General features: G+C 36.2%; 2 protein-coding genes across 2 annotated transcripts; one reads left to right on the top strand and one right to left on the bottom strand.

Moving 5' to 3' along the window:
• The first annotated feature begins 9,035 nt into the window (after window positions 1-9,035).
• Window positions 9,036-12,208, top strand: LOC142609551 (FT-interacting protein 1). The gene is made up of 2 exons (XM_075781160.1): window positions 9,036-9,326; window positions 9,435-12,208. The coding sequence occupies exon 2, from the start codon at window positions 9,624-9,626 to the stop codon at window positions 12,012-12,014; it is 2,391 nt and encodes a 796-aa protein (XP_075637275.1). The 5' UTR covers window positions 9,036-9,326; window positions 9,435-9,623; the 3' UTR covers window positions 12,015-12,208.
• Window positions 12,209-15,837: 3,629 nt separating this feature from the next.
• LOC142610898 (large ribosomal subunit protein eL6-like) lies at window positions 15,838-18,497 on the bottom strand. Its single transcript, XM_075782875.1, has 3 exons — window positions 18,045-18,497; window positions 17,053-17,234; window positions 15,838-16,139 (listed from the first exon to the last, which is right to left on the bottom strand). Exons 1-3 carry the CDS (start codon window positions 18,412-18,414, stop codon window positions 15,984-15,986), a joined length of 708 nt encoding a protein of 235 aa, XP_075638990.1. The 5' UTR covers window positions 18,415-18,497; the 3' UTR covers window positions 15,838-15,983.
• Between the last annotated feature and the right edge of the window lie 9,250 nt (window positions 18,498-27,747).

Below are 27,747 nucleotides of genomic sequence, written 5' to 3'. Positions count from 1 at the left end.
GTTAAGTATTACATTTAATTTTGAAAGTTACATTTAGACCCCTAGAACGGCTTGCTACTGATTTTAATCAAGTTCACTTAAATCAAGTGATTAATTAGTCCAATTCAAATTGCAAGACCTCATGAAGATTCTGATTTACTCTATATTTTTCAGCCATTGAAAGAACTCAAGATGTGATCAAAGTGATGGATGAAATTTCCTTTCAAAGGTATTCAATGGGAGGGTAGGAAAAGATAAGGAATTCTCAAATCTAGTCTCCCTTTTTCTATGATCATCTTCCTCTCTTCTTATTAGGGTTACAAAATGTATAAATATGTGTAGGGTTTGGAGTTTAAGTGACTACAAAAAGCTTAGAGAAAAACCCAGGCCAGTGGCTTTTCAGAAAACTCGCTTGACCAATAGGTTTTTAGCGAAAGAGGGCCAACCTTTCTATTTGGCACAAAATAAATCTCGCTCGACCGAGGTTACTAGCAAGGGATTAGTGAACTTCCTTGATTGAATCTCACTTGACCCATCTATATCCCGCTCAATTGAAACTCTTTAGTATAGTACAATGAACAGAAACATCTGGCATCTTCCAATTTAACATCCAACCCAAGTGCAACTCAAATAAATTGAATACATGAAAATTATGCAACTGCATCAAAATTTTTGACACGAAATATGTCAACACAAAAATTACCCAAATAAGTTCTAGTAGGTATGGTTGTGTATCCATGATTTACTCCCAAGAGATGGGTCCAAAGGGCCTTGCCTTGGTAAGGTTCCATGTAATGTCATAATAAAAAAAAAATAATAAAAAAACCATCTTTGTTTTGGGGAGTTGAATCGTTAGGTGATTATGTTATTAAATGATGTTGTAGTAACGCATTTGATAAAATAGATTATATGCTAGAAACATCTAATTTGATATTAAAAACTTAAGGGGAAAAGAAAAGAGAAAAATTTAAAGTTTAATTGAATTTCAAGTAGGATCTTTTGATAAATTCATTAGTTGAAAATAAAATTATAAGATATATATATATATATATATATATATATATATATATATATATATATATAATTTGGCAAATTAACTTAAATCATCAAAAAAGAAAGAAAGAAAGAATATAATGAAATACATCAATAAAAAGATTGTTGGGGGGATAAACACTTTGGAGAGCTTCTTTGAGTAATTAATATAACATATAGAGACACACTTTAACCCAAAAGGCCTACGCCCAATGGGTATGTGCTCAATTATGTTATATTGACCACTCATTCTTCTCATATTTATTTAATGTAGGACTTCACCCACACATGTAACCCAACAATCTCCACCTCACGTGTGTGTCTCTACCTCTTTATGGACTTCAAGACCTCTCTGTGGGCCATGAACAAGTCCTACTCATTCCTCCTTGCCTAATGGGCTTTTCACTTCATCAATGCATCATCCATGAGTCTCTCGTATGCCATCCATGGGAACCACATGTCAACCCCGCACGCACATCCATGGGAACTCTGCACGTCCATGTCCATGGGAACCTTGCACCACACCATTATTTAGCACCATTAGCAATATTCCTTTGTTGGGTTTTTTTTTTCTTTTTTTCTTTTCTTTCTCCAGGATCTGTGTATGGGCCATTTAGGCTTTCTCTGCCCCCGTTGGGTAGGGACCATGAACACCTCACCACTCTCGTCATACACTACCATGGGCTCTGATACCACTTGTTGGGGGGGATGGAGATAAACACCTTGGGGAGCTTCCTTGAGTAATTAATATAACATATAGATATACACTTTAACCCAAAAGGCCTAAGCCTAATAGGTATGTGCTCAATTATATTATATTAACCATTCATTCTTCTCTTCATTATTCAATGTAGGACTTCACTCACATGTGTAACCCAACAAAGATAACCATAAAAAAATCATAATAGTCTTCACATCTATAATATAACAATTATTTATTATATAAAAAGTTTGAATTCTTATTCAAATGCATGTATTGCAAAATTTAATTGGCAATATTTGTTACAATTTTTATTTTGCCAAAAAGAAGTTTTTTAAAACAAAAATTGATAAAATTCTATATAAAATTAATTATATCACAAGAAAATTAAGTGGATTAGTCATATCATCAATTGAAAGTAGAGTTTATAAAAACATAAATTTAAAAATGTAATAACTAATTTTAAATATCAAGAAGCAAAAATAATGAATTATAAAAATAATTATAATAAAAAAATAAATAATACTTAAATAAATGCTCACTTAAAATTATTGCTTTAAGACTCAAAATGTATCGAATTAGTTTGTTTTCTAGCTTTTATTCACATTCATAATTCAGAAGGAAGGTTTAAAGGGGTGTTTGGTTTAGGATGGTTGCTCCCACAATCATCTACGTAGGCCTGATAAAATTGAACTTGGATTCACTAACCCCATATGAACCCACACGAAAAGAAGGATATAAATAATGGGAATAATAAACTATTTTAGATCAATAAGTTTATGACCCTGACCCAATTAGAATTGTACTTAGATAGGTCAAACATGAACCCTCTAACATTCATCTTTAAGACCATTGATCTTGGTAAAGTTGAGTGTTAACAAGTTACATGGTCACAAAAGACTAATAAATTATATATATATATATATATATATATATATATATATATATATATAATTATATGTATGGCTCTTGATTCTGAAAGAACATAAAGATTCTTCTTATTCACATTCTAATGTGCATTACGATCTAAGGGATTGAAGCTTAGTATTGAACCATTTCTTGATATCTCCAAAAAGATGTAGATTATGGCGCTAGTTTTAATATTGAGGGTCTTCAGCTTGATCTCGAACTAAATTTACTGAAAAGACATTCTTACTTGTTAGGACATATGTGATTGGTTGTTAGAAACATATGTTAACATTTTATGTAATTGGCTAATCCTTTGACAAAATGCATTTTACTTGTAATTAGGTAGATCTAGGATGTGTTTAATACTTCAAGAAACATGTTATTCAAATCTAGTATTAAAGCCATGAAAATTGGACCAAGATACTATCGAGGTTTAATGAGGCTCGACAAATACTATCTATCGACGTTATCTATTGAGATTTAACGAGGCTCGACAGATACTATCTATCGAGGTATCTATTGAGATTACGAAAATCAGCATTTTCAGATCTGATTTTCGGCCCATGCTTATGTATTTGTGTAGGGTTTCTTTTCTCACAACCCTAGACATATATAAGGCTTATTTTAAAGGTCGACACATAAGAGAATACAAGGAAAACATATGAATAAGGTGACCGAAGTCTTATTCTCTTAAGAAGAAGCTACTGCGTCTTTACGCCTTAGGGTTTTATAACCAAGTGCTTCTTGATCTTCATTGTTGATGAAGTGAAGAACTTTGCAGCCAACATTCTTCTTCCTCAAGTTGGTGTGTGAGTCGCGTATTGGGATTCGTGCAAAGGAGTTAGTCATGTATTAGGATCCATGCATCAAAGGGTGACGTTCATATATTGAAGAATTTAGAGGTTCTGAAACGGTAGAAGGTTTCTATTGTAAGTTCATCTACAGGGATTGTAGAGTTTAGGGACAAAGGTTTTGTACTAGATCTGAAACTTTTCTTTACTATAGTGAATTGCTTTTCGGAAAAGTTTCCCCCTAGATTTTTTACTGTGAAACTAGTTAATTTTATTGGTTTTCCTGGTTCATCATATCTTGTCTTATATACTTTTCCGCTGCACATGATATTGATGTTAGTTTGTTTTAACAAGGTTTATTCATAATAAATCTAATTAACAACTTGGATTTAAAACTTGTTAATTATATCAACCAGGGTCTAAATTTCCCAACATTACTTTAATTTTAAGAAATAAGAATTCACCTTATTTTTGAATGAGTAATGGTGTTTTCTTGTACTTAAACATTACCTTTTTTTTTTGGTTTGGGCTCAGTGTCAATATGATATTCTTATATGTGTTTGTTCTTTTATTTTGTACTAGTGTATAACCTATACATATGCACGGTACAATTAAAAAAAAAAATAATTACGCACATATATGGATTCAAATATACTCTCTCTCTCTCTCTGTTTTATTTTTTTTAATTTCTTTTGGATATACACATGAGTTTACTCTTTTTTTCTTTTTTTTTTCATTGAGTTTTTTATGATTTATTTATATTAGACCATTCATCTTTTACACCTCATTAACTCACTTAGAACAAAAAGACACGTGGCATAAAATTAGACAACAATTAGAATCCAATTTAAAACCCAACCAATAAGTTACCCATGTGATGCATGGATAATGTTGTAACATTTTTTATAAGATAATTTTGGAGAATGTTGTATATGTATTACTGCATAATTGTTATAGAACTTTATTAGAAACTAGCCAATATCCCACGCGATGCATTTTGATAAATTTAAAATAAAATTATTTATGACCTATTGATTTCATGAATACTATTATGGTTAGTCACAGACTCACAATTAACAATGTCACCTACAAACTTGTTGGTTCCTACGTGTTTTTCTTGTAAGATTTATGTTTTATATATATATATATATATATATATATATATATATATATATATATATATTCTATTGTGTTAATTTCTACATTTCTTATGCCACTAAAGTTTCTATCTCTACTATTTCAACACCTATAATTTTTATGTCATTCAAAATAGCTTTTCTTTAGTTTCAGAATTGACATGATAGATAAAATTAAGGCATATTAACATTTTAATTGAAGAAAAGTTTGATTTTTAAGATCGTAATTATAATAAGATGAAAATTGAAAGAATGATAGTTTTGTGACAATAGATTTGCTATCCCTAAATTTTAAATATTTAACTTTACCCTTTAACATAGAATGTTTCTAATTACTTTCAAAGATATTTGTTTATTCTACTTGATAGGTATGGGGATCCTCTTTTAATTATGATTTATCAAAAAGAATAACAACCCAAAGTCTATTCTATCAGTCTTTATCCACCACTAATCAATTAGCTATAAAAGCTGCTATAATTTCATAATACCACAACACAAACAATAATGTCATAGTGACATAATAATATCACGATTTAACCTCCCTAAAAGCAATCAAAAAACCAAAAAAATACTACAAATCCCTACCAACTATATATATGCATCATATGAAAGTCAAAAATCTAAATTGACACACAATATGAAAAAACCAATTTAAATAAATTACAATGCTACATCAGTAAAAACGTATACATAAAATCTAAACAAAATATTTAAAATGAACATAATATTTTGGAAATTAAGATACCTCTTAGAAAGGGAACCAAAGATATTATGAGAGAAATTATATTGGACAAATGTGGACAAATGAGGATTTATATTGGACAAATATGGAGACAAATAATCATATCATATTATGATATCTAATTTATTAAATCCAACTCTAGCAATTTTGCATTGAAGTTAGTCTTATGTTGGAAATTGAAAAGTTTTCGTAGTTCCTACCTTTCTCATAACTTTTCAGATCCATCCATATCAATCTAGAGCATTTAAAGTTATAAATATATAATATCAATTTTTTGAATTTTATTAATACATTGAAATAAATATATCCACAATTACTTAATAGTTTGACATAAATTCTAAATTAGATGAGGTAGAAGTCTAAATCAAAAGAATTTTATACAATGTGCCACTTGGCAGAGCCTCATGCTCTCTCACATGAGGTCTCTGCTTATATATATATATATATATATATATATATATATATATATATATATATATATATATATATATATTGATGCGTTCATCATAAAAAGAAAAAATATATATAAATTGCACCTACATATCCATTATAATTATTTAATTAAAATAATAGGAAAAAAAATTAATAAAAAAAAAGCAACTTTGAAGGACTATTATAGAATAAAAGTTTATATAGAATGTATTTTTCTCTTTTCCTTAATTCTAAAACAAAATACATATTGCAAATACCCACAGTCAATTACATCATTTACCAAACCCACAAATCCACAACATCCGACCTTAACATCAGGATCATAATTACCGTTATCATTCGATATAAAATGCAAGCCCCTCTTCTTTGGTTGTAGCTAACTCATATGAGTTAGGATTAGATGAGATAACAATGTTAGAGCTAGGTAGGTGTCATCGAAAGATTGAAGGTAAATAACATCGTTTTTGGTCTATATGTATTTGACATAGGATGGCATGAAGGGTTATGGATAGGTATATATAAAGAGGTAGAAGTTTAAGAGGTGAAAATGGTGAAATAAAATGCAAAGAGTTTGTGTATGAGTGGGGGGATGAAAAGTCATGAAACATTGAAACAAAGGATACAAAGAATATTTATTTGTTAATTAAAAAAGTTTTGAAACATTGAACTAAATGAAACAAAAAATCAATATTTAATTTGTTCTTATCTCTGATGTCACACTTGAGAATATTTTAATTTTCTTTACATAGAATTCGCAACTTGGCAAAACCTCATACTTTCCCACTTGAGGTCTGTACTTTTATATGTATATATATATTGATTGAAATTGATGATTGGATTTTCTCTCAGCTCTGTCTATTAATATATATATATATATATATATATATATATATATATATATATATATATAGAGAGAGAGAGAGAGAGAGAGAGAGAGAGAGAGGTGCTACGTCCACAACATTTTTACAATATTTTCACAACAAATTAGAGGTAGTTAGTAATAATTGGTTCAAATTTGAACCTAACACTAAAATAACCTTTTTGCCCCAACATGAGATGAGTTCAAGTTACACTTGATGTAAATCTACAAAAGTTACACATTTTTTAAACCGTAGATTTCTAAAAAATCTAAAGTTAGAAAATCACTTTAATCAATGTCATCTTTAAAATTAATTGCTTTCCATATTAGCTAACCTAATTAATTTTAGAGAATATTATATATATATATATATATTTTTTTTTTTTACTTTCTTTCTCTCTCCTAGTTAATTCATCTCTAACCTTGCACAAGTGCCTATTCTCAATTTTTTTTGAAACAAGTCTTTTTCCCATGAGTTTCTGTCAAAAAAGAAGTCCTTTTCCCATTAGTCTTAAGGCTAGAGAATTTCTTGACTGGTCCTATACCACCTTACATGTGCAAGAATGGTAAAATGATTCAACCGCTTGTTTATGTATAGTCCAATTAAATGTTAAATGCGTTTTGAAGTAACAAAAATGGTGACGATCATGCCAAAACGCATAAAATGCGTTTGAAGTTTCAAAAGTGTTTCCTCCATATTTGGAGTTGATGTACACTAGAAAATTGATTGTTGTTTAGAAGCCCAAATGTAATTAAATTATAGGTATCTTCTCAATGGTTATAAATAATAAAAAAAAAAAGTGTCTTCACAGTTCACAAACGTACAGCCTTTATGCAAATCTCTGCTTTCTTCGTCTTTATCATGTTCTCTTCTTCTTCTTCCTTTTATTTATTTATTTATTTATTCATAATTGTTTTGTTCTGTGTGTTACTGAGTTCGTAATAGACATTTAACATATAGGTAATATATATATATATATATATATATATATATATATATATATATATATATATATATATATTCAAGTATAAAAATGCAAGTTGTTAAAAATGGCAGCGTGCCCTTTAATCAAGAAAAAAAACAATAAATAAGGATAGAGAGAAAATTCTAATATTAATTATGAATGAAATGGAAAGTAATAGCATTTAATGATATTTTTTTAGCCGTTAGATCACTTACAAATCTACAGCATAAAAATGGTGTAATTTTATAAGAATTACTCCAGGTGTAACTCTCTCTCTCTCTCTCTCTCTCTCTCTCTCTCTCTCTCTCTCTATATATATATATATATATATATATATATATATATATATATATATATATAGATGAGGACCCTTGTTTATAGGCAACCATGGGATGCTTAATTTGGAATTCCTCCAAATATTTAATGATTTTAATTGTAAAATTTTAATTTAATGTTGCATTTAATTAGAATTTTCCATTTAGGCCTTTCATTCATTTTATACTGCCACCTGCCGCCACGTGGCTTCAATCAGCTTGCAACAAATGTTATTTTTTGTGACTCAAAGGACTTGATAGGTGGGTTAATTTTTCATTAAATTGGAACTTGGAGATTGTGATCAACTTCAGAAAACATCACCATTTTGATATTTTCCCTAATAAAACATATTAATCATTGATAAATTATAAGGCTGCCGATGCATCCTGAAATTTTTTAAGTTTACAGGTAGAAAGTATGTTTAGAATGGGAAATTATGTAGAATGAAGAATAAAGAAAGAGAATAATCTTCAAAAGCATCTTTATGTGCAAGGTCACTTACCCTTAGCCTTAGCTTTATGTTTTTGCTTTTGCTTTTCTCTAAGCTAGCATACTCTGCTTTAGCCTTTAGCCCCCTTTGAATATTTTTTTATCCGTTTCTCTTGCTTTACTTCCCATTACCGTTCCTGCAAAAAGAAGAAAGTTGTCCACATAGCAAAAGCAATTTGGTGAAAACAAAATTAAGAGAACACATTGCTCTTACTTGTCTTCAATGTTGGAAAATCAAAAGCAGGAAGATAGGGGGGGCGGGGAACAATTGTGAGTGGTCATTTCTGCACTTTGATAACTAAACAAAGCTACGAAAGTCGAAAGAATCCAATAAAGTGCTTAATGTATTACATGACTGAGATTTTTACCTGAAAGACTATCTTTGTCCTTCCAAGTGGGGTATCCAAAATCTTTTAGAAGCATGGAATTTTGACAACCATCCCACTTGCTTTTTCCGCACTATCATTAATCTGCGTTTAAACAAAGCAAAAGCTTTCTCCATCATTTTCCTTCCAGCACACCTTGTAGTGCGTACAGTAATGACTATCAATCAGCAGCTATATCATTAATTCATTATGTTCTGTTGTCCTTTATAAAAATTAGGATTCCTTTTAGTTTATTAAATCCACATAAAGGGTTTGACAAAAATTGCTCATAAAAGGTATTATGGAGATGGTAGTGAAGTTGCAGAAGCCACATTCTTAAAGTTAAAGCCAAGAAATGGAATGAACCATCTAGCCTGGTTGTAATAGTTTACTCTGAAAACTACAGAACCAAAACTCAATCTGTACCTGCATCCCTTTGGGCAGCTTCTTATATATCTTCCATGATTTGAAGTGTCTTGATATCACTATTGATCATAACTATGGTGAGAAAAGATATCTCACAATCTTTCCCATAAGATATGAAGAACTCATGGCAACAGAGGCGATGAAGATAGTTCCAGCTAGTAACAAACTTTTTATAGTATGTTAAAGGTAAGAGAAACTTTAGACTAGAGAGTCTGGACAAATATCTCTACTCTATTTTCTGCAATGTATCTTCCAATAGCAACTATTTATATTATGTTCATGTTTCAACTTCAGGCATCAAAGCTACGGGAGCAGTGATTGATGCCTCAACTACCACAATTCTTCTTGCTGGAATTTTTAATGCTCTTGTAGTAGCTAATCAGCTGGTGCTACAACCAATTATATCTACGAAGAGTAGATTTTGCAGCAAAAAGGAAATTTTAGCACAAATATTGCCAGAAGAAAGGAACTCAACCTTCACCAATGAGTACACCAGCTGCTCCTAAGCAGCAAGAGGACTACAAACTGAAGGACATGAAACCCCAGCTGGGGGAACGATGGCCACATGGTGGACTACGTGGTGGAGGTGGGTGGATTAGCAGTGAAAGAGCTACGAGCACTTATGATCTTGTCGAACAGATGTTTTATCTATATGTTCGAGTTGAGAAAGCCAAAGATCTTCCCACCAATTCTGTAACCGGAAGCTGTGACCCATATGTAGAAGTGAAGCTCGGCAATTATAAGGGAAAAACTCAGCACTTCCAGAAGAGAACAAACCCTGAATGGAAGCAGGTCTTTGCCTTCTCAAAAGAGAGGATTCAAGCTTCACTTCTTGAAGTTTATGTCAGAGACAAAGAGGTGGTGACAAGAGATGACTATATAGGGAAGGTGGTCTTCGACATGCATGAAGTGCCAACAAGAGTTCCACCAGACAGTCCTTTAGCACCTCAGTGGTATAGATTAGAGGACCGGCAGGGGAATAGCAAGGTGAGAGGAGAGATTATGCTTGCCGTTTGGATGGGAACACAAGCCGATGAAGCTTTCCCAGAGTCCTGGCACTCAGATGCTGCTTCAGTTCAGGGAGAAGGGGTTTTCAACATCCGTTCCAAGGTTTATGTTTCACCAAAACTGTGGTATCTCAGGGTTAATGTGATTGAAGCTCAGGATGTAGAGCCACTTGACAGAGGCCAACCACCACAAGCTTTTGTGAAGGCTCACGTTGGAAAGCAGGTACTGAAAACAAAGATATGCCCAACTCGGACCACTAATCCACTCTGGAATGAAGATCTAATCTTTGTAACAGCTGAACCTTTTGAAGAGCAGCTGACTCTTACAGTTGAGAATAAAGTAACCTCTGCAAAAGATGAAGTTATGGGAAGGATAGTCTTGCCACTTACCATTTTTGAGAGGCGCTTGGATCACAGGCCAGTCCACTCTCGCTGGTTCAACCTTGAAAAATATGGGTTTGGTGTCTTGGAGGGAGACAAAAGGCATGAGCAGAAGTTCTCAAGCAGGGTTCATCTCCGAGTCTGTCTTGAGGGTGCTTACCATGTACTAGATGAATCAACAATGTACATAAGTGATGTACGGCCAACTGTTAGGCAGCTATGGAAGAATCCAGTTGGCATCCTTGAAGTGGGTATTTTGAGTGCTCAAGGGCTTCTTCAAATGAAGACCAAGGACGGTAGGGGAACCACAGATGCTTATTGTGTGGCCAAATATGGGCAGAAGTGGGTGAGAACCAGAACAATCATCGAAAGCTTCAATCCGAAATGGAATGAGCAATATACTTGGGAGGTCTATGATCCTTGCACCGTGATCACCTTGGGAGTTTTTGACAACTGCCATCTGGGTGGAAATGAGAAACCAGCTGCTGGTGGTGGATCTCAAAAAGACTCTAGAATTGGGAAGGTAAGAATCCGGCTATCTACACTGGAAATGGATCGAATTTATACAAATTCTTACCCTCTTCTAGTTCTACACCCATCTGGATTGAAAAAGATGGGTGAACTCCAATTAGCAGTTCGATTCACCTGTCTCTCTTTGGCAAACATAATTTATCTTTACGGACATCCATTACTTCCAAAAATGCATTATCTACAACCCTTCACTGTAAACCAATTAGAAAGCTTGAGATTTGAAGCTATGAATATTGTAGCATCAAGGCTAGGCCGAGCTGAGCCACCACTAAGGAAGGAGGTTGTTGAGTATATGCTGGATGTGGATTCCCACATGTGGAGCATGAGAAGAAGCAAAGCTAACTTCTATAGAATTGTATCATTGTTTGCGGGAGCAATCTCTATGAGCAGGTGGCTCCGTGAGGTGTGTCATTGGAAGAACCCAGTTACTTCAGTCCTAGTTCATGTCCTGTTCTTTATATTGATCTGCTACCCAGAATTGATCCTTCCTACTATATTCCTATACATGTTTCTTATTGGGATATGGAATTACCGGTTCCGGCCAAGGCATCCTCCTCACATGGATACTAAACTTTCATGGGCAGAAGCAGTTCATGCAGATGAACTAGATGAAGAGTTCGATACATTTCCTACCAGTAAACTTCAAGATGTAGTGCGTATGAGGTATGATAAGCTTAGAAGTGTAGCTGGAAGAATTCAGACAGTGGTGGGAGACATTGCAACACAGGGAGAGAGATTTCAGGCTCTGCTTAGCTGGAGAGACACAAGAGCAACCAGCCTCTTCATCATCTTCTGCCTTATTGCAGCTGTGATTCTCTATGTGACACCCTTTAGGATAATTGCTTTGGTTGCGGGACTATTTTGGTTGCGACACCCCAGATTCCGAAGCAAGCTACCCACAGTACCAAGCAATTTCTTCAGGAGACTCCCATCTCGCGCTGATAGCATGCTCTGAGCTAGAAGCAGATAACACCAGCAACTTCCCATTCTAATCAAAGGTGTTGTTCTAATGCAAAGCAAATTTCCATTTCTTTCAATTCTTTTGTTCCATTGAATGGACATTGCTAGTATTTTCCTTTTGAATTCCTATGTTGTTTGGAACTTGTATGTCTAGAAAATAAAGTGATTCTAACAATTTGGTTCACCAAATTTTGCTTGAGGATCTTCAGTCATAATATTAACCCAAAAGGATCCCAAAATTCAAGTCATAAGAGTACATGATTGATAAATACATATTTGTATCGCATACAAAACATACGCAGCGAAAAATAAACGGATCTACTTCATTTATAAATGTTAACATGTATTATATAAGTTTCAGAATTTAAGAACAATAGAGTGTACTTTGGAGCAGTGAATTTTAAAACCAAAGATCAAAAGTACTTAGAAACACTTTCAATGTTCACTCCAATTCCACTAACGCCCAAGATGTGTGGTCTTTCAATCAGTTTCCAAAGAGAGAATGTCAAAGTGTCTAACACTCTCATACACACATTTTTACAATAGTGTTATTATTTTTTACACTAGAAAATTTTGTATGTTTCTCCCTTTGTATCTAACTGATTATTTAATTGGGCTGATCTTTTAGGCCTTTCCAATTGGACTTAAGTGTGTGGCTTGAAGTGGGACCAAAAAGGACCAATAAGACACTAGCTCCAATGGGCCTTGGGTTTTTCTGTCAACTCTTGACAAGTCCAAAATTACCATTAACTATATTTAATACCACTATATAAATATAGTTGCACTGTAGGCCTTATTTATAAATTATATCCCAAGACTTATTATACATGCAATCCCTTCATAAAATATTCGTAGTAATACAAAGTCATGAAAGAAGACTGCCACTTTGTAGATTACTATATCTTCATTCCTTGAGTACCCGGTTTAATCCTTTAAGTTATTCATCATATATTTATGAAATCAAATTCCATAAATATATACTTTACTAACTTCTTACCAAAGTGGTTAGGTCTAACTCTCTGAATAACAAACCCATTAAACTTATCCCAAGGGAATATTTTGTATCTCCGTTAAAAGACTATGAATTTCATCTTGAGAATATATGTTTCATCAACACTAAATGTGGTTGCCCAACATACTGAGGTTTTGACCATAACTATAGATCTCACTCCTGATATATCAAAACAATCTACACTTCATAATCAAGTCCATTATCCTCTCAAGATTAAGAGTTCATGTAAATATAAGTCATGAGTTTATTATTCATTTGACAGTCGTTAGAAGAATAATAAATCTCACAGCGGTCCAGTTCAATATGTCTTAACTCTTAAAATATATCAACATACCAACTAGAAATCTCAATTTCCATGATCAAGACAAATCATCTTAGTTGATATGTTATAGTCTTTGCAGATGAAATGTCCAATTTCATCACCGACTACTAACTACAATTCTGAGTTTACAAAGAACTTGTGACTTATATCTTTTGTGACTAAATCACATAAATCACATACTATGCATCTCATGAACTATATGATAATGTCATAATATTCATGTTACCATTGTTTTTAGATAATAATAAAAACAACTTTATTAAACACAACATTAAGTCATACATAATGTCATACATAGCATCATACAATAGGATTTAAAGGCACACATCCTAACAGTACCCATTACTAACACAAGGCATATATAATCTTAGAACCGGTAGCTCTTAAATTGACAAAAGCTAACCTCAGAATTGACCAATGACACAATGAAATTCAAGTTGATAGATATATCACGAAATTGAAATTTGAAACTTGAGTTCAAAAATGGAATCAACTTAAAAAAAAAAAAAAAAAAAAGGGACTAGCCAAACTGCTGCTTTATATATAGAGATTATAGAAAAACCTTAATTCACCACTTTAAAATATTAATACAAAATAATTAAAATCAACTGAAAAAATAAGTAAAATTAAAATAAAATTATACTACTAAGCACAATGAAAATAAGAGTGCAACACCCAAAAAACAACTATAAAATTTTTTATAAAAAAAAACTAAAATAATTATAAAAATTATCAATTAAACTTACACATTTATGTCATCACATCTATAATTACTGTAAGTGCACAATTGTACCTGGACCCAAAGATAGACGTGGGCTCAGGCCCAATGAGCCTTAAACAATAAGATTTGTAGAGTGTGAATTTGAAATCTAGTTTAGGGGTATTGGAAACTTGACAAGCAGGCTAGAATGCCACAATCTTTGCAAATGATAAACAAATATGACAAGGGAACCTCCTCGGACGTAAGCCGATGACGATTTATGTATTGCTTCTCTTTTATGCCAAAATTACAGCTCTTAGTTCTTTTTCTGCTAACTGACAGATCTCTCCCTTCTCCTTAAATATTCTTCTTCTTTCCTCCTATCTCCATGTGTCTCACAAATCTTATCCTTAGGTGCCTCCCCCTTTCCACCACCTTCTTGAAGTCTTTAAATAATAGCAGGAAAGTTTAACTCTACTATTCATGGGTCATTTTCCCATTAATGCGGCCAGGGAGGTAGGTGCAGGGTCTTTAATGTGGAGGTAGCAGCCTTTTTCTCAGATATTTTTATCACGTCGTTGGCTCTAGAGGGTACTTGGATCCCCCTCTTACCCAATAGTTCTTTTAGGACTCTGCCTTTAATCTTCTTGGCAAATCCAGGGTGTGTGCCGGGCCCATCCGAGGAGACATTCATCCTCGGACGGTTCCTCGGATGTCTGTAGTGTAGGCTGGCTCGTGGGCTTAGGGAGCCCAATGACAAAAACAAACTGGTACCAATTGATCAAGCTCACGACCCATTTGTTTATTTTATAAATCTTACCCCCCACAATTACAAACCCAGAAACGTCCAAAAGGTCACTTGAAACTTGTTTTAGTATGAGTATTTCAAGCATACTATAGATTTTTAAGGTATTTTGATTATTTTAGACATTTTAAATTATTTGAGCCAATTTTAGATGTAAGAATTATTTTTAATCATTTTTGAGGTTTTCAAGGCGTTTTAATCATTTCAGAGGCTTTGAGGGCATTTTAATCATTTTGGATATTTTGAGGATATTTATATCATTTTAGAGATTTATATGCCATTTTAGTCATTTTGATGATTTTAATTTACAAGTATTTTGAAAGCCTACGATCATTTTGAAAATTTTATGAGCATTTCCATTATTTTAGAAGTTTCTAAAGTATTTGGCCATTTAAAAGGCTTTGTCAGATTAGTAAAGGGGTGTTTGGTACATGCACTTAAAAATTGAAAACATATGTTTGAAAGCATACATGAAAATACGTGAGTGAAAAAATGTATAAAAATACGTGTAATGTTATTTAAAAATTGAAAAAATGTGTTTGAGTATGTGTACCAAACGAAGCCTAAAAGTTTCAAAAATATTTTTTAAATGTTTAATAACATTTTGAAGATATTTTAAGGGTATTTTAGTTATTTTGAAGATATTTTAAGGGTATTTTAGTTATTTTGAAGATATTAAAGATAATTCTATTATTTTGAAAGCTTTTGCTGTATTGAAACTAAAACTAAGGTTAATAGCGTGTTTTCCTGATCAATGAGGAATGATTTTCAGTTTGACCAAGTGTTTCAATCATACCTAAAACCCAAAAATGAAAGAAAACAAATGAGACCTAAGAGTGTAATAGGTCCACGAGATCCATGTATCCGCAAGTTAAGATAGAGAGGAGGAAAAGGGAGAGAACCCCAAACATCATTTCCTTATTAGCATTCAAAACTATAAACCAGAAAGGTGATCTGCTGCTTTAGTAGACAACCAAAATGGCAAAAAGAATTTCTCGCATAAAGAAAATATTCTCAATACAAAATTTTGGTTCGCAAGTACAATTTGAAATTATGGCAACTAATAATCAAGTAAAACAAACTTCAAAGTCAAAAAATGTCACAGTAAGAACTGAGATATTTTGTCTAAAACACTAGCTCATGAGGCTTCATGCCTGACTTGAGAGAAAATCTTGCAGCCAAATAGCTCTTCAGATCTGGAACACCCTCAATGGACTTGATCAATGAGTCATCAACAAGCTTCTGATCATCTTTCTTCTGTTGTGGGATTGCCTTCTTTTCCTACAGATTTTCAAGGTAAAACTAATTAACAACTAAAAATATTCAAGCAGACATTGTTTTGGGCTTGGTATTCCAAATTCTTAAAACTACCTCATGAAGGAAAAACAGACAAAAAATGGAACAGATGAATCAGGTCACCACGAGAAGGTGATTTTAATATAGAAAAAGGATGCTGTTTACGCATCTTGTGGCAAAGGAATCCAAAGCTACACCGGTGTCTTATCAATTCTGAGGAAGGCATACTGAAGATGATTAGATGGGAAGTTAGAACTAGGATTGAGGCAGGTGAACACTTCAGCAATTCTGTCCTAAATAGGACTGTTTTCTGCTTGTGGGGCATTTCCTCCTCTGTTCTCAATAGCTTGGCAACCTGCTCTTGCCTGGGATGTGACAGTTTTTTTTTTTTTTTGGGGGAGGGGGGGGGGGGGGAAGGGGTTATAAGGGATGTTAGTGTAGCTTGTTATTGTGCTGATGTTAGTGTTTGTGCTGGTGGTGTTGGGTTGTATCTGTTTCTTTGATCTATACTGAACTTTTTCTTCATGGTGATAATTTTACTCATTCATAAAATTTGTAAAAAAAAAAAAAAAAAAATTTAAAAAGATATAGAAAAAGAAAAATTTTAAATGAGGTTAAAACTTACAGAGGGCAAAATAGAAGATAAAGTATTAGCAAAACAACTATCGTCAATAGATAAACTACACTTATATACATAACTACATATCATCCCTATGTGTGTGCATGTGACCGTTTGTGCATGATAATCTCAGGCTTCCAGCAATGCTCACATCATTTCCATGCTGGATGGATTATGTTGAATCATTAACAAGTAGACGACAGCTTTTAATTGAAAAATATCTGTAAAACTTAACCATGATAAATAAAATATACAACAAAAACAGGCTGATGAACAAACCTCTTTCTCTGCCTCAAAGAACTCTCCCTCTCCTTTCTTTTTCTTCTTCTCTGCTTCCTTTGCAAAGTAACTGTCATCAAACTTTTCTAAATTGACCACAGAAATTTCAACCTTGGTGGAAGTTGCAATCACATAAGATTGGTTCACACGTCTTAAAGGAACACCATTGATCTTGAATGGCCCTGTTACAGAATAAATTCAACAATTAAGCAAGATTCATACCAAATCAGATTTCTTCTAAATTTCCATTTTTCCCTAGAGGTGGTGGAGAAGTGCTAGTAATACTAAACACGCATAGGACATAACAGAAAATTAGCGAAGCATAGGAAATAACAGAAAATTAGTGAAGGTACATAATCCTTGGAAAATATACCACACACTTAAGCATCTTATGCAACAATGACTAATCAATTCCTAAAGGAACAACGCCATAGATTGATGCAGGAGCATCTAAGCCGAAAGCAAAGAACGCCAAGAATTTATTTTGTATAACACATAATTATTAGCACAAGACTAGTCTTTTATTTCTCTGTCATGTTTAATATATTATAATGTCTTTACTTTATGAAATTTCAGATTTGAATACTTCTTGAGCTCTTTGAGCCTAGGAATACATATTTGATTGTTCTAACTCCAATCCCATTATCTTTTTCTTTGCTTTAATCTTGTGTTGTTGCTAGAATCTCTTCTTAACCCATTCTTCTACACTATAGCTAAGTTCTCCTCACCTCATCATAGAAGCAATTTGAGGGATTCCTTTTATAGTGTACAATGTACCAAACATCAACATGCCATGACAATATCTATAACGCACCAAATCATGCTTTCTAGCACTATCACCGGATATGATTCAACAATGAGAACAATCAAGTATAAACATAATCTTTGCCAACAACAAAAACTAACCCAAGATCATAACACCAAACACAACCCCACTTAACAAATGCATGACACATATAAACTATACAATGAAGTAATAAAAATGGATTTACCAGTAACTAGAAGTAACCCAGATGAGAGTTGTTTGAGAAAAACAACTCTCTTCCCCATGAACCTCCCAGCCAACAAAATCAACACCGTCCCTGGAGTAATACACGCTCTCAACTTCGTGGGTTTAGGCTTCCTCTTGTTTATTAGAGGCTTCTTCACGTCATCAGCTGGGTAGAACTTTGGAGGCTTCAGAAGCTCCGCCATTGGTGAAGCTGGCTTGGCATCGTGGCGTGGGAAAACGCCGCCGTTTTTGGCCTTGATAGCCCAGAGACCACGCTTGTGATACATCTTTGACCTTGAGTACTTGCCCACGCCTCGAACAAGATCTGGGTTCCTGCTCTTTCTCGCGCTTCTCACTGTACTCGGCGCCATTCTATTCTTCTACCACTCTCTCGCTCGAGCCAAGTCAGAGAGAAACAAAAATGCAAGGCGCAGTTACTGTGTCTGTGAGTGTGAGTGTGTGAGAGCAATCGGAGATAAACCCTACGGGGGGATTGGGCCGGTTTCATCCAAATAATTCTTGGACTTACTTCCTGACTACGGCCCAAAATGGAAAAGGAACTTTTAAGTTTTAAACCTTTGGGTGTAAACCATAATAGGGTGCGCTTGTCAAGCCCAAAAGAGTCGATCTTCTCAGCTTTTGGAGCTTACTTTGACGGCCTTGTAAAAATATTATATCCTATTATAAGGAATTTGTTGGGATTGAGATCAGCTAGGTATTGCACTAGTGTCGATGGCTAAAATTGAAAGTCGAAAGAAAATAAAAGAAAATAAATTTTCTATTTCGATCTTTGGCAGATTTTCATTTTCTTTCATCTCTGGTGTTTGCCTATGATGTGGCAATTCTATTAATTAAAATGATGAGTTAGTTCCTAAAAAAAAATGATGATTTGTCAATTTTTAATATTATTATATAAGCCAAGTAAACTTTATATGTGCTAGCAGTATACGATGTTTGCCACGTAAGCATTTTCTGTTATTAAGTTAATAATAAGGACTAATTTAACTTCATATTAAAAATAATAAAGACCAAATTGACTATTACCAAAATGTACGAACCAAATTGATTATTACCCCCAAAATATAGGGACCAAAATGGTGTTTTTGCCAATAGTTTATTTTCTCATGAACCAAGCCCATGAATCCCTAAAAGGGAAATTCTAGGAAAAGTGGTTTGGAAGGCATAACCTGGCTTGGAGTGATAACCATCTCTTTTAAGCTCTTATCTTAGTTGCAATAAGCAAGATCTCTAGCCCTAATACATGTCGTACTACTATATATTGGACGAAATTAGTCTCCAAATCCCAGCATTTAATGCCTTGATTAAGAGTATCTCAGCCTCCAGCTGACACTACTCGAAGAAGGAAAACACTCTAAAAACAAATCTCACAATTTAGGGTAAAATCCTATGCAAAATATTCTGAAATTTCATTGCTAGTCAAACCTAGTCCTCTCTAAATTTTTGCTAATCACTCCCTAAGCTTCACTATAAAAGAAACTACCATTAACTCATCAAGGACAAGATCTTCTCACAAAAATTCCTCATCTATCATGTCATTTTCAATTCATAAGTTAGCTCTTCAGTTCATAAATATCCATATACACTTACTCATAAACATTTTATTTCATCTCCTCAAAAAATCCCAGCACTTAAAGTAGCCATAAACAACCTCTTTTTATACCATACCTGAAAATGGCTAAACATCACTCCATCTCTCTTCCATACTTCCATATATTCACTCATACTTTCCATAAAGTCACTCCCTCCATTTACTATACATATATGTTCATCATTATGGGCATAATATGGCACATAGAGATCTTATTTAAACATTTGTTATACTAGATAGACACTCTTTCTCTCCCTTCATTCCATCCCAATTTTTCCTCTTTCAGTTGTAATAATGGTGCATTTAATCCTTTTTATTACTTTTTTTTAGAAGATCCTTTTTATTACTATTACATTAAAAGTTATAATGTTTTGCATACTATGTAAGTTTTCCTTCATGTTGACTTAATAATAATGAAGAAAGTATATGATTTTTTATTATATAAACACACTTATTAATATGTCAAACGTCTACCGCTAGAGATCCTACATATTCACAACTAGACCATTTTCCTCTTGTGTACTAGTTATAATAGGCCCACTTTTATATTAACTAACTATTGTGGAAATGCATTTTGAATTTTGACATTATTCTTGCTAAGATGCAACCTATATCTCACGCTAAAGACGAACATATGCCATCACATGATACCGAAAAGCCTTTAGGCCATGCCTTGAAGCCCAACATTGAGTCTCAATTTTGACCTCTCTAAATATTTTATTAACGGGCTAATAATAATGAAGGACATACATGATTTTTATGGTGTGAATACATTTAGCAAATTTTTCAGACATCTATCATTGGATGTTTCTCTTATTTACAGTTGAACTATTATTTAAACACTTATTGTGGCAGGCCATCATTTGTTCTATTTTATCTTTGCAAGAGGTATTTTTGGGGTATTATTATAATCCTTGTTGGGTGCAATCTAGACCTTGAGAAAAAATGAACCTTTCTTACTTCACCAATAGCCTTTGGGCCTTATTTTACGTCCAAAGTGGAGTCTCGGTTTTGGCTTTCCAAATATCATATTGGCAATAAAAAATTGACTACAAAAAACGCCCATTGACAATATTCTAGATAGACTTTTTCAACCCTACGAAGCAAACATGATTAAAAAAATTCCACTCTACTGCTAGAATGTTGAGTGTTAAATATTAGCTATAATATATTTCATATTGAATATGTTTGAATAGATGTGGAAGAGGGAAGCATAAAATAGGAACACGAGAGTTATGTGGTTCAACTTTACGGCCTATGTACATGGAGGAAACCCTTAAAGCTACATCTTTATTACATAAGAGTGTAATACAAAACCTGTGTTACAATGAACTATAACATGTGTATATATAGTAAACTAAACCCTAGACTAATAGACTTCTAGTATAAGTAAGAGACTTGACTTGCACACAAAGTAAAATTAGGCTTGGGCCTATGCTAATGAGTTAAAATATCTCTAACATTGAGGATAAGCTAATATGGCCTTTTGTCTCTTTGGGTGTGTACTTAGTCTAGTCAAGCTACAACTTTCTCTCTCATGAATCCTCTATTTTTGATCTAGTTCCAAACAAGAAAGTGTGGGGTTTGTCAGTTCCAAACAAGGTTAAAAGAATGTTGTGAATGGCTTGCAATAATGTTTGTCAAAACAAACCTGGTCAAGAGAAATGTTTTAACTGGTGATGCTTATAATCATTGCAAGATTTCACCCAAATATGGTATCCATGTTCTTTGGCTTTGCCAAAATATTGCAGTGGCTTGGGATTCAGATCCTGAATGGAATTTCTATAGAAACTCAACATTTCTCACGTTTTTATTGATGTTGTGCAAAATGTGACCGATGATGAGAAAAGTCTTGACATTTTTGCCATGCTAGTCTGGACCCTTTGACATTGTAGGAACCAATTGAAAGCGGCCAATAAAGACTATCCAATCTCACAAGTGATCCCACATTGGCTTTTTGCCTTTGATGTTTTTGTTTGAGTTGTACCAATCAAACCGACGACCATTGTTGTCCATAAATCCTTGTAGACACTGCATTTCATACCTCTTACGACTTGAGCCCTCGTTCCCCAATGATGCTCGAACTCTAAGGCCCAAGGCCAGTTTAGAGCCCAATCAAATATTAAATTGACTTAAGGAGTGTTAAAATGGGAAATATAACTTTTTAAATGAGCAAAAATCTATTTTTGAAAATAAAATGACCAAAGTGGGCCTGCATACGCGGGCTAAAGCATGCGTACGTAGGCACATTCCTACCTATGCAGCTAGGGTTTCAGAAGTATAAGAAATGCAAGTTTTCTACAATAATGGCTAAGGTTTGGAATAAATCCCACATTGTCTGGGAGCCGTTCCAAACCCCCCATTTTTTCAACTATAAAAAGCCTTACACAAGAAAAACCTAAAATTCATTAGAAATTAGTGAATCAAAAGGGAGTTTTTCACAAAACACTCTTAAATCAATTTTATTTGATTAGGACCTTTTCTGGTCCCAATCCTTTTAGTTTAACATTGCTAATCACTTTCTTATTGGTTTATTAATAGACTTAACTGAAGGGAACGGTCAAAATCAAGCTTGGAAAACTTTTGTGTGAGGTATCTAGTCTAAATTTTTCTTTTTCCTCTCTTTTATTTTATGCCTTTAAATCCTCTTGCTTGCTTTGTTTATGGTTAGAATATATTTTAACATGCCTTTCTAGGTTAGGTTTAAGTTTTTGTATATTTAAAATGCATTTTAGGTTGTTAGAAATTTTGTTTTAAGTTCTATTCTGTTTCTGGGCAAGGATTTGCGTACGCAAAATCTTGCTTGCGTACGTAGGCTTGGTTATGCACACGAAGACCTGTTCTAGCATGCGTGATACTGTTGCTCAGAAACTCTAAATTTTTTGTTTGTTTGTTTTGTCTCTACCTTCACATGTTTGCTCTGTCTAACCCCTTTTTAGGCTTTATAGGTTCATGCTTAGCCCTTTCACATGTTTGTTTGCTATCACATGTTTAAATTAGGGTCTGTCTTACGTTTTCTTGCTTAGATACTGAAGGGGATAAAAATAGGAGACGGATATTTCCATATAACTTGAAGGGATGGAGAGTGTGAAGACGGATCGACACCGTAGGTGACGCGACTATGACGATTCAATTTCGCTGAGTATCCGTCATATATGAATTAATTATGGATTCCAGGTTGCATGTCATTTGATATGTCTTAAATCAACTTTTGCTTTATCCCCACGCAAGCGTGCACACTTGGACTTCTTGCGACACATGTTTGGGAAGACTCCTATATGGAAAGGAACTTGAGGGGGAAGTTGTATCCTAAAAGAAAGGCAATTCTACCCAATATAAATACCCCAGAAACCCTAGATATTAAGGTACGCACAATATTATTAACTCTGGCATTCTAGGGTTGAAGAAACAAGATTCTAACTTGACCTTAGGAGGGTTTTTGGCCGGCACCACACCGGTGCTCTCTTTTAGGTTCTCTATTTTCTTTTCGCAGGTATTGCTTTGGTTTGAGGAGCGCTTGCAACTCACTGGTGATTTTTTCGGCATCATCAGTTGGCGCCGTCTGTGGGAAAGAAAATCTTTTGATTATTTCAGCCTCGCTCTATTCCTGAGACAAAGAGTTGCATGGTACTCACTCGATCGATGGCAACAAACAACAACCAAGGCGATGAATCACACGCCACAACTCTAGAGAGGCAGGTCCAAACGCTTGCAGCGGCGGTTGAGCGCCTCACCAAGCAGAATCATGATTTGGAAGAACAATTGCGACAAAGGACTGCGCACCCAAGTGCACCGGAGGAAGACCATGAGGGCGCTAGTCCGGAAGGAAGGAACGCAGAAAGACCTGAGGGCAGCAACGCTCCAACTAGACCCGAGCGACAAGAAACCAATAGACCATCTGTCTCAGACACTTTTCTGACTCACGTAGCCGCCGAAATGCAAGAGATGAGGGAACGCATGGATGTGATGATGAACGCCCTTAGAGGGCAGGTATCTAGCAACCTGGATGACCTAGTCCATAGAACGGATTCGCCTTTCACAGAGTTGGTGAATTCATGCCTGGTTCCTCCAAAGTTTCGCATGCCCCATGTGAAAAACTACGACGGATCCAAAGACCCGGTGGATCACCTGGAGTCTTTTAGGACCCTAATGCATCTTCAAGGTGTACCGGATGAAATCATGTGCAGGGCTTTTCTCACCACCTTGAAAAGGCCTGCGAGGGATTGGTATAGTAGGCTGACGCCTAATTCCATCGGCACTTTTAAGGAACTAGGCGCACAGTTCGTATCACACTTCATTGGAAGTCATTGACATAAGAGGCTTATTGCATGTATACTGAGTATTAAGCAACGAGAAGACGAGACATTAAGGTCTTATATAGCCCGCTTTAACAAGGAATCCCTCTCGATAGACGAGGCAGATGACAAGATACTTGTGGCAGCATTCACGAACGGGCTACGAGAAGGTAAGTTCTTGTTCTCTCTATGCAAGAATGACCTAAAGACTATGTCCGATGTATATTACAGGGCGACGAAGTATATGAACGCGGAGGATGCATTGCTGGCCAGAGACGACTATAAGCCAAGAAAAAGGGAAAGACAGGAGGATACGAAACCAGATAATGGACGAAAAATGGCAAGAACCAGAGATTGACAAGAAGACTGGAGATCCAAACCACCTTCGGGGAGGTTTACAAGTTTCACCCCCCTCACAGCCCCAATCGACCAGGTGTTAATGCAAATTAAAGATGAAGGAACCTTGACGTTCCCGGGCAAGTTGAAGGGAGATCCGAACAAGAGGCCAAGAGATAGATACTGTCGTTTTCATCGTGATCACGGCCATCATACGACGGACTGTTATGACCTGAAGCAACAGATCGAGGCCCTTATCAGGCAAGGAAGGTTGTAGAGGTTCGTGAGGAAGGAGAGAACGGATCAACCCTAGGAGCAGAATCCTAGACGAGAAAACGAACGTCAAAGACCACCGGTAGCAGACATACGGATGATAATAGGGGGCAGCGCTTCAACATGGTCGTCTAAAAAGGCCAGAAAGACATATTTACGGACGATACAAAGCGTCCAGTCGACGGGCTCTTCACTAGAAGGAGCAGGACGGAATGGCTCCAGCATCAAGTTTTCGAAAGAGGAGGCCCGGCGCCTTCACCACCCCCATGACGACGCGCTCGTCGTCAGCATACAGGCAGGGGACTTCAACATCCACCGAGTCTTGGTGGACAACGGAAGCTCAGCAGATATCCTTTACTACCTCGCATTCCAGCAGATGGGGATCGCCAAAGAACGCTTAATCCCGGCATGCACGCCCCTCGTTGGCTTTGGCGGTTCCCGGGTCTATCCTTTAGGATCTATCACGTTGGCGGTGACGGTAGGAGACTACCCGCAGCAAATAACCAAGGATGTTTCTTTTCTCGTGGTTGATTACTCCTCTGCATATAATGCCATACTCGGACGACCCACTCTGAATGCATGGAAAGCCGTCACCTCTACCTACCATCTGATGATCAAGTTTCCCACCGAATACGGAGTTGGAGAACTGCGCGGAAATCAGGTGGCTGCGCGGGAATGTTACGTTGCCATGATGGAAATGGATGACCATGTGCAGGCGATGACCATTGAGGAACAGAGAACAGTAGCAGAACCCGTGGAGGAATTAGAGGAGGTACAGCTGGATGATTCGAGGCCCGACCGAACCACTAGGATCGGAACCTCAATCGACCAAACGGTTCGACATACACTCCTGGTATTCCTCAAAGAGAATCAAGACGTGTTTGCATGGAGCCACGACGACATGCCGGGAATAGATCCAACAATCATGGTTCACAAATTGAATGTATCACCTTCTTTCCCTCCAGTTCGACAAAAGAAGCGTGTGTTCGCCCCCGAACGGGATCAAGCCGTGGCAGAGGAGGTGCAGAAGCTGCGAGAAGCGAACTTCATAAGGGAGGTGTATTACCCTAATTGGCTGGCCAATGTGGTAATGATCAAGAAATCAAACGGAAAGTGGAGAATGTGCGTTGACTTTACAGATCTGAATAGGGCATGCCCTAAAGACAGTTACCCACTCCCGCGCATTGACACCTTAGTAGACTCCACCGCAAGACATGAATTGTTGAGCTTCATGGACGCTTTCTCAGGGTATAATCAGATTAAATTGGAGAAAACAGATCAAGAGAAGACATCATTTGTGACAAGCCAGGGGCTTTTTTGCTACAAGGTGATGCCGTTTGGGCTCAAGAACGCGGGAGCCACGTATCAACGATTAATGAACAAAATGTTCGCGCACCAAATTGGCAGAAACGTCCAGGTCTACGTAGATGATATGTTGGTGAAAAGTGTAAAGGTGTCCGATCACATGAGGGACCTCCAGGAGACTTTCAACACTCTCCGGACGTATAAAATGAAGCTGAACCCTGGCAAATGCGCATTTGGAGTTACCGCTGGAAAATTCTTGGGATTCATGGTGTCCCAGCGGGGCATTGAAGTAAACCCAGAGAAAGTAAAAGCAATTATGGAGCTATCTCCCCCGAGGACGGTAAAGGAAGTGCAAAGCCTGACAGGGAAGATTGCAGCCTTAAATAGGTTCGTATCGAGGGCGACGGACAAGTGTCTCCCTTTCTTCAGAACGCTAAGGAGATCTTTCGAGTGGACGGACGAATGCCAAAGGGCATTTGAGGAGTTGAAGGCATATCTCTCTGCACCGCCATTGCTTAGCCCGTCCACACCGGGGGAGGAATTGATCATGTACCTTGCCGTCTCATCAGCATCGGTAAATGCAGCTCTCATCCTAGAGGAGGGGAAGATACAAAAGCCCGTGTATTTTATCAGCCGGGCGCTAAGAGACACAGAGGAAAGATACCCACGAATGGAGAAACTCGCTTTTACTCTTGTGACTGCAGCTCAAAAACTCAAACCTTATTTTCAAGCACATACCATAAAAGTCCTGACGGATCAGCCTTTGCGGAGAGCAATGAACAATCCTGAAGCTGCGGGACGGATGGCTTTGTGGGCTATCGAGCTGAGTGAATATGATATCCAATACTAGCCACGGACGGCTGTAAAAGGACAGATATTGGCAGACTTCATTGCGGAATTCACTACACCTGAGGAGCAAGGGGCAGAAGAGACGCCCACATGGAGAATTCACACAGACGGATCCTCCAACAAGCATGCAGGAGGAATCGAGATTGTGCTCCACACCCCGGAAGGAGATAAGATCGAATGCATGATCCGTCTGGAATTCACCACCACAAATAACGAAGCAGAGTATGAGGCCCTGGTGGCAGGATTGGAACTTGCGATAGCAGTTGGGGCTAAGAAGGCAATGGTCTACTCCGATTCTCAAATCGTAGCCAGTCAAGTTAACGGGAGCTATGATTGTAGGAATGAACGAATGAGAAGGTATCTCGAGGAGGTGAAGGGTCGAACCACTGACCTCCAATTCACGATAGTTCAGATCTCAAGAGAAGAGAACCAAGAGGCGGATCGACTCGCCAAGGCCGCTTCGGCCGAAGCTATGGTCGCCCCAGATCAGGTATTATCTTTCATCCAACATTCATCGTTATTAGACAACGTTAGAATGCAGGAAATAAGCGCTGAAGACGATTGGACGGTTCCAATAATGACGTACCTCAAAAGCGGCAAGCTACCAGATAGCAAAGAAGACGCAAGGAAATTAAAAGTTAAGGCTGCCCGATTTATCCTGATTAAAGACGTCCTCTACAAAAGAGGATTCTCCCGACCATACCTAAGATGCCTCGGCTGTGAGGAAGCAGACTACGTGATGAGGGAGGTTCATGAAGGAATTTGCGAGAACCACTCGGGGTCAAGGTCTCTGGTGCACAAGCTACTACGAACGGGATATTACTGGCCGACAATGCAAAAGGATGCCCATATGTACGTTAGAGCCTGCGACAAGTGTCAACGGTTTGGCAATCTCATCAAATGGCCAACGGAGGAACTCACACCTATGACGGCTCCATGGCCGTTCGCACAATGGGGATTGGACATCATGGGTCCATTCCCGATAGCAGCAAAACAACTGAAGTTCTTGGTGGTTGGTATTGATTATTTCACCAAAT

The sequence above is a fragment of the Castanea sativa genome, chromosome 9 (assembly GCF_040712315.1).
Source record: "Castanea sativa cultivar Marrone di Chiusa Pesio chromosome 9, ASM4071231v1".
Taxonomy (NCBI): domain Eukaryota; kingdom Viridiplantae; phylum Streptophyta; class Magnoliopsida; order Fagales; family Fagaceae; genus Castanea; species Castanea sativa.
The sequence above is the reverse complement of the archived record's forward strand: the minus strand, read 5'-3'. Positions and strand labels throughout refer to the sequence as shown.

What these genes read in the sequence shown, in the direction of transcription:
- LOC142609551 (XM_075781160.1), top strand. Translation starts at nt 9,624, where the DNA reads ATGAGTACACCAGCTGCTCCTAAGCAGCAAGAGGACTACAAACTGAAG.
- LOC142610898 (XM_075782875.1), bottom strand. Translation starts at nt 18,414, where the DNA reads ATGGCGCCGAGTACAGTGAGAAGCGCGAGAAAGAGCAGGAACCCAGAT. An exon ending in TGGGTTACTTCTAGTTACTG is followed by an intron (nt 17,235 to 18,044) that starts GTAAATCCATTT and finishes ATTCTGTAACAG; the next exon opens with GGCCATTCAAGATCAATGGT. An exon ending in TCTTTGAGGCAGAGAAAGAG is followed by an intron (nt 16,140 to 17,052) that starts GTTTGTTCATCA and finishes GAAAATCTGTAG; the next exon opens with GAAAAGAAGGCAATCCCACA.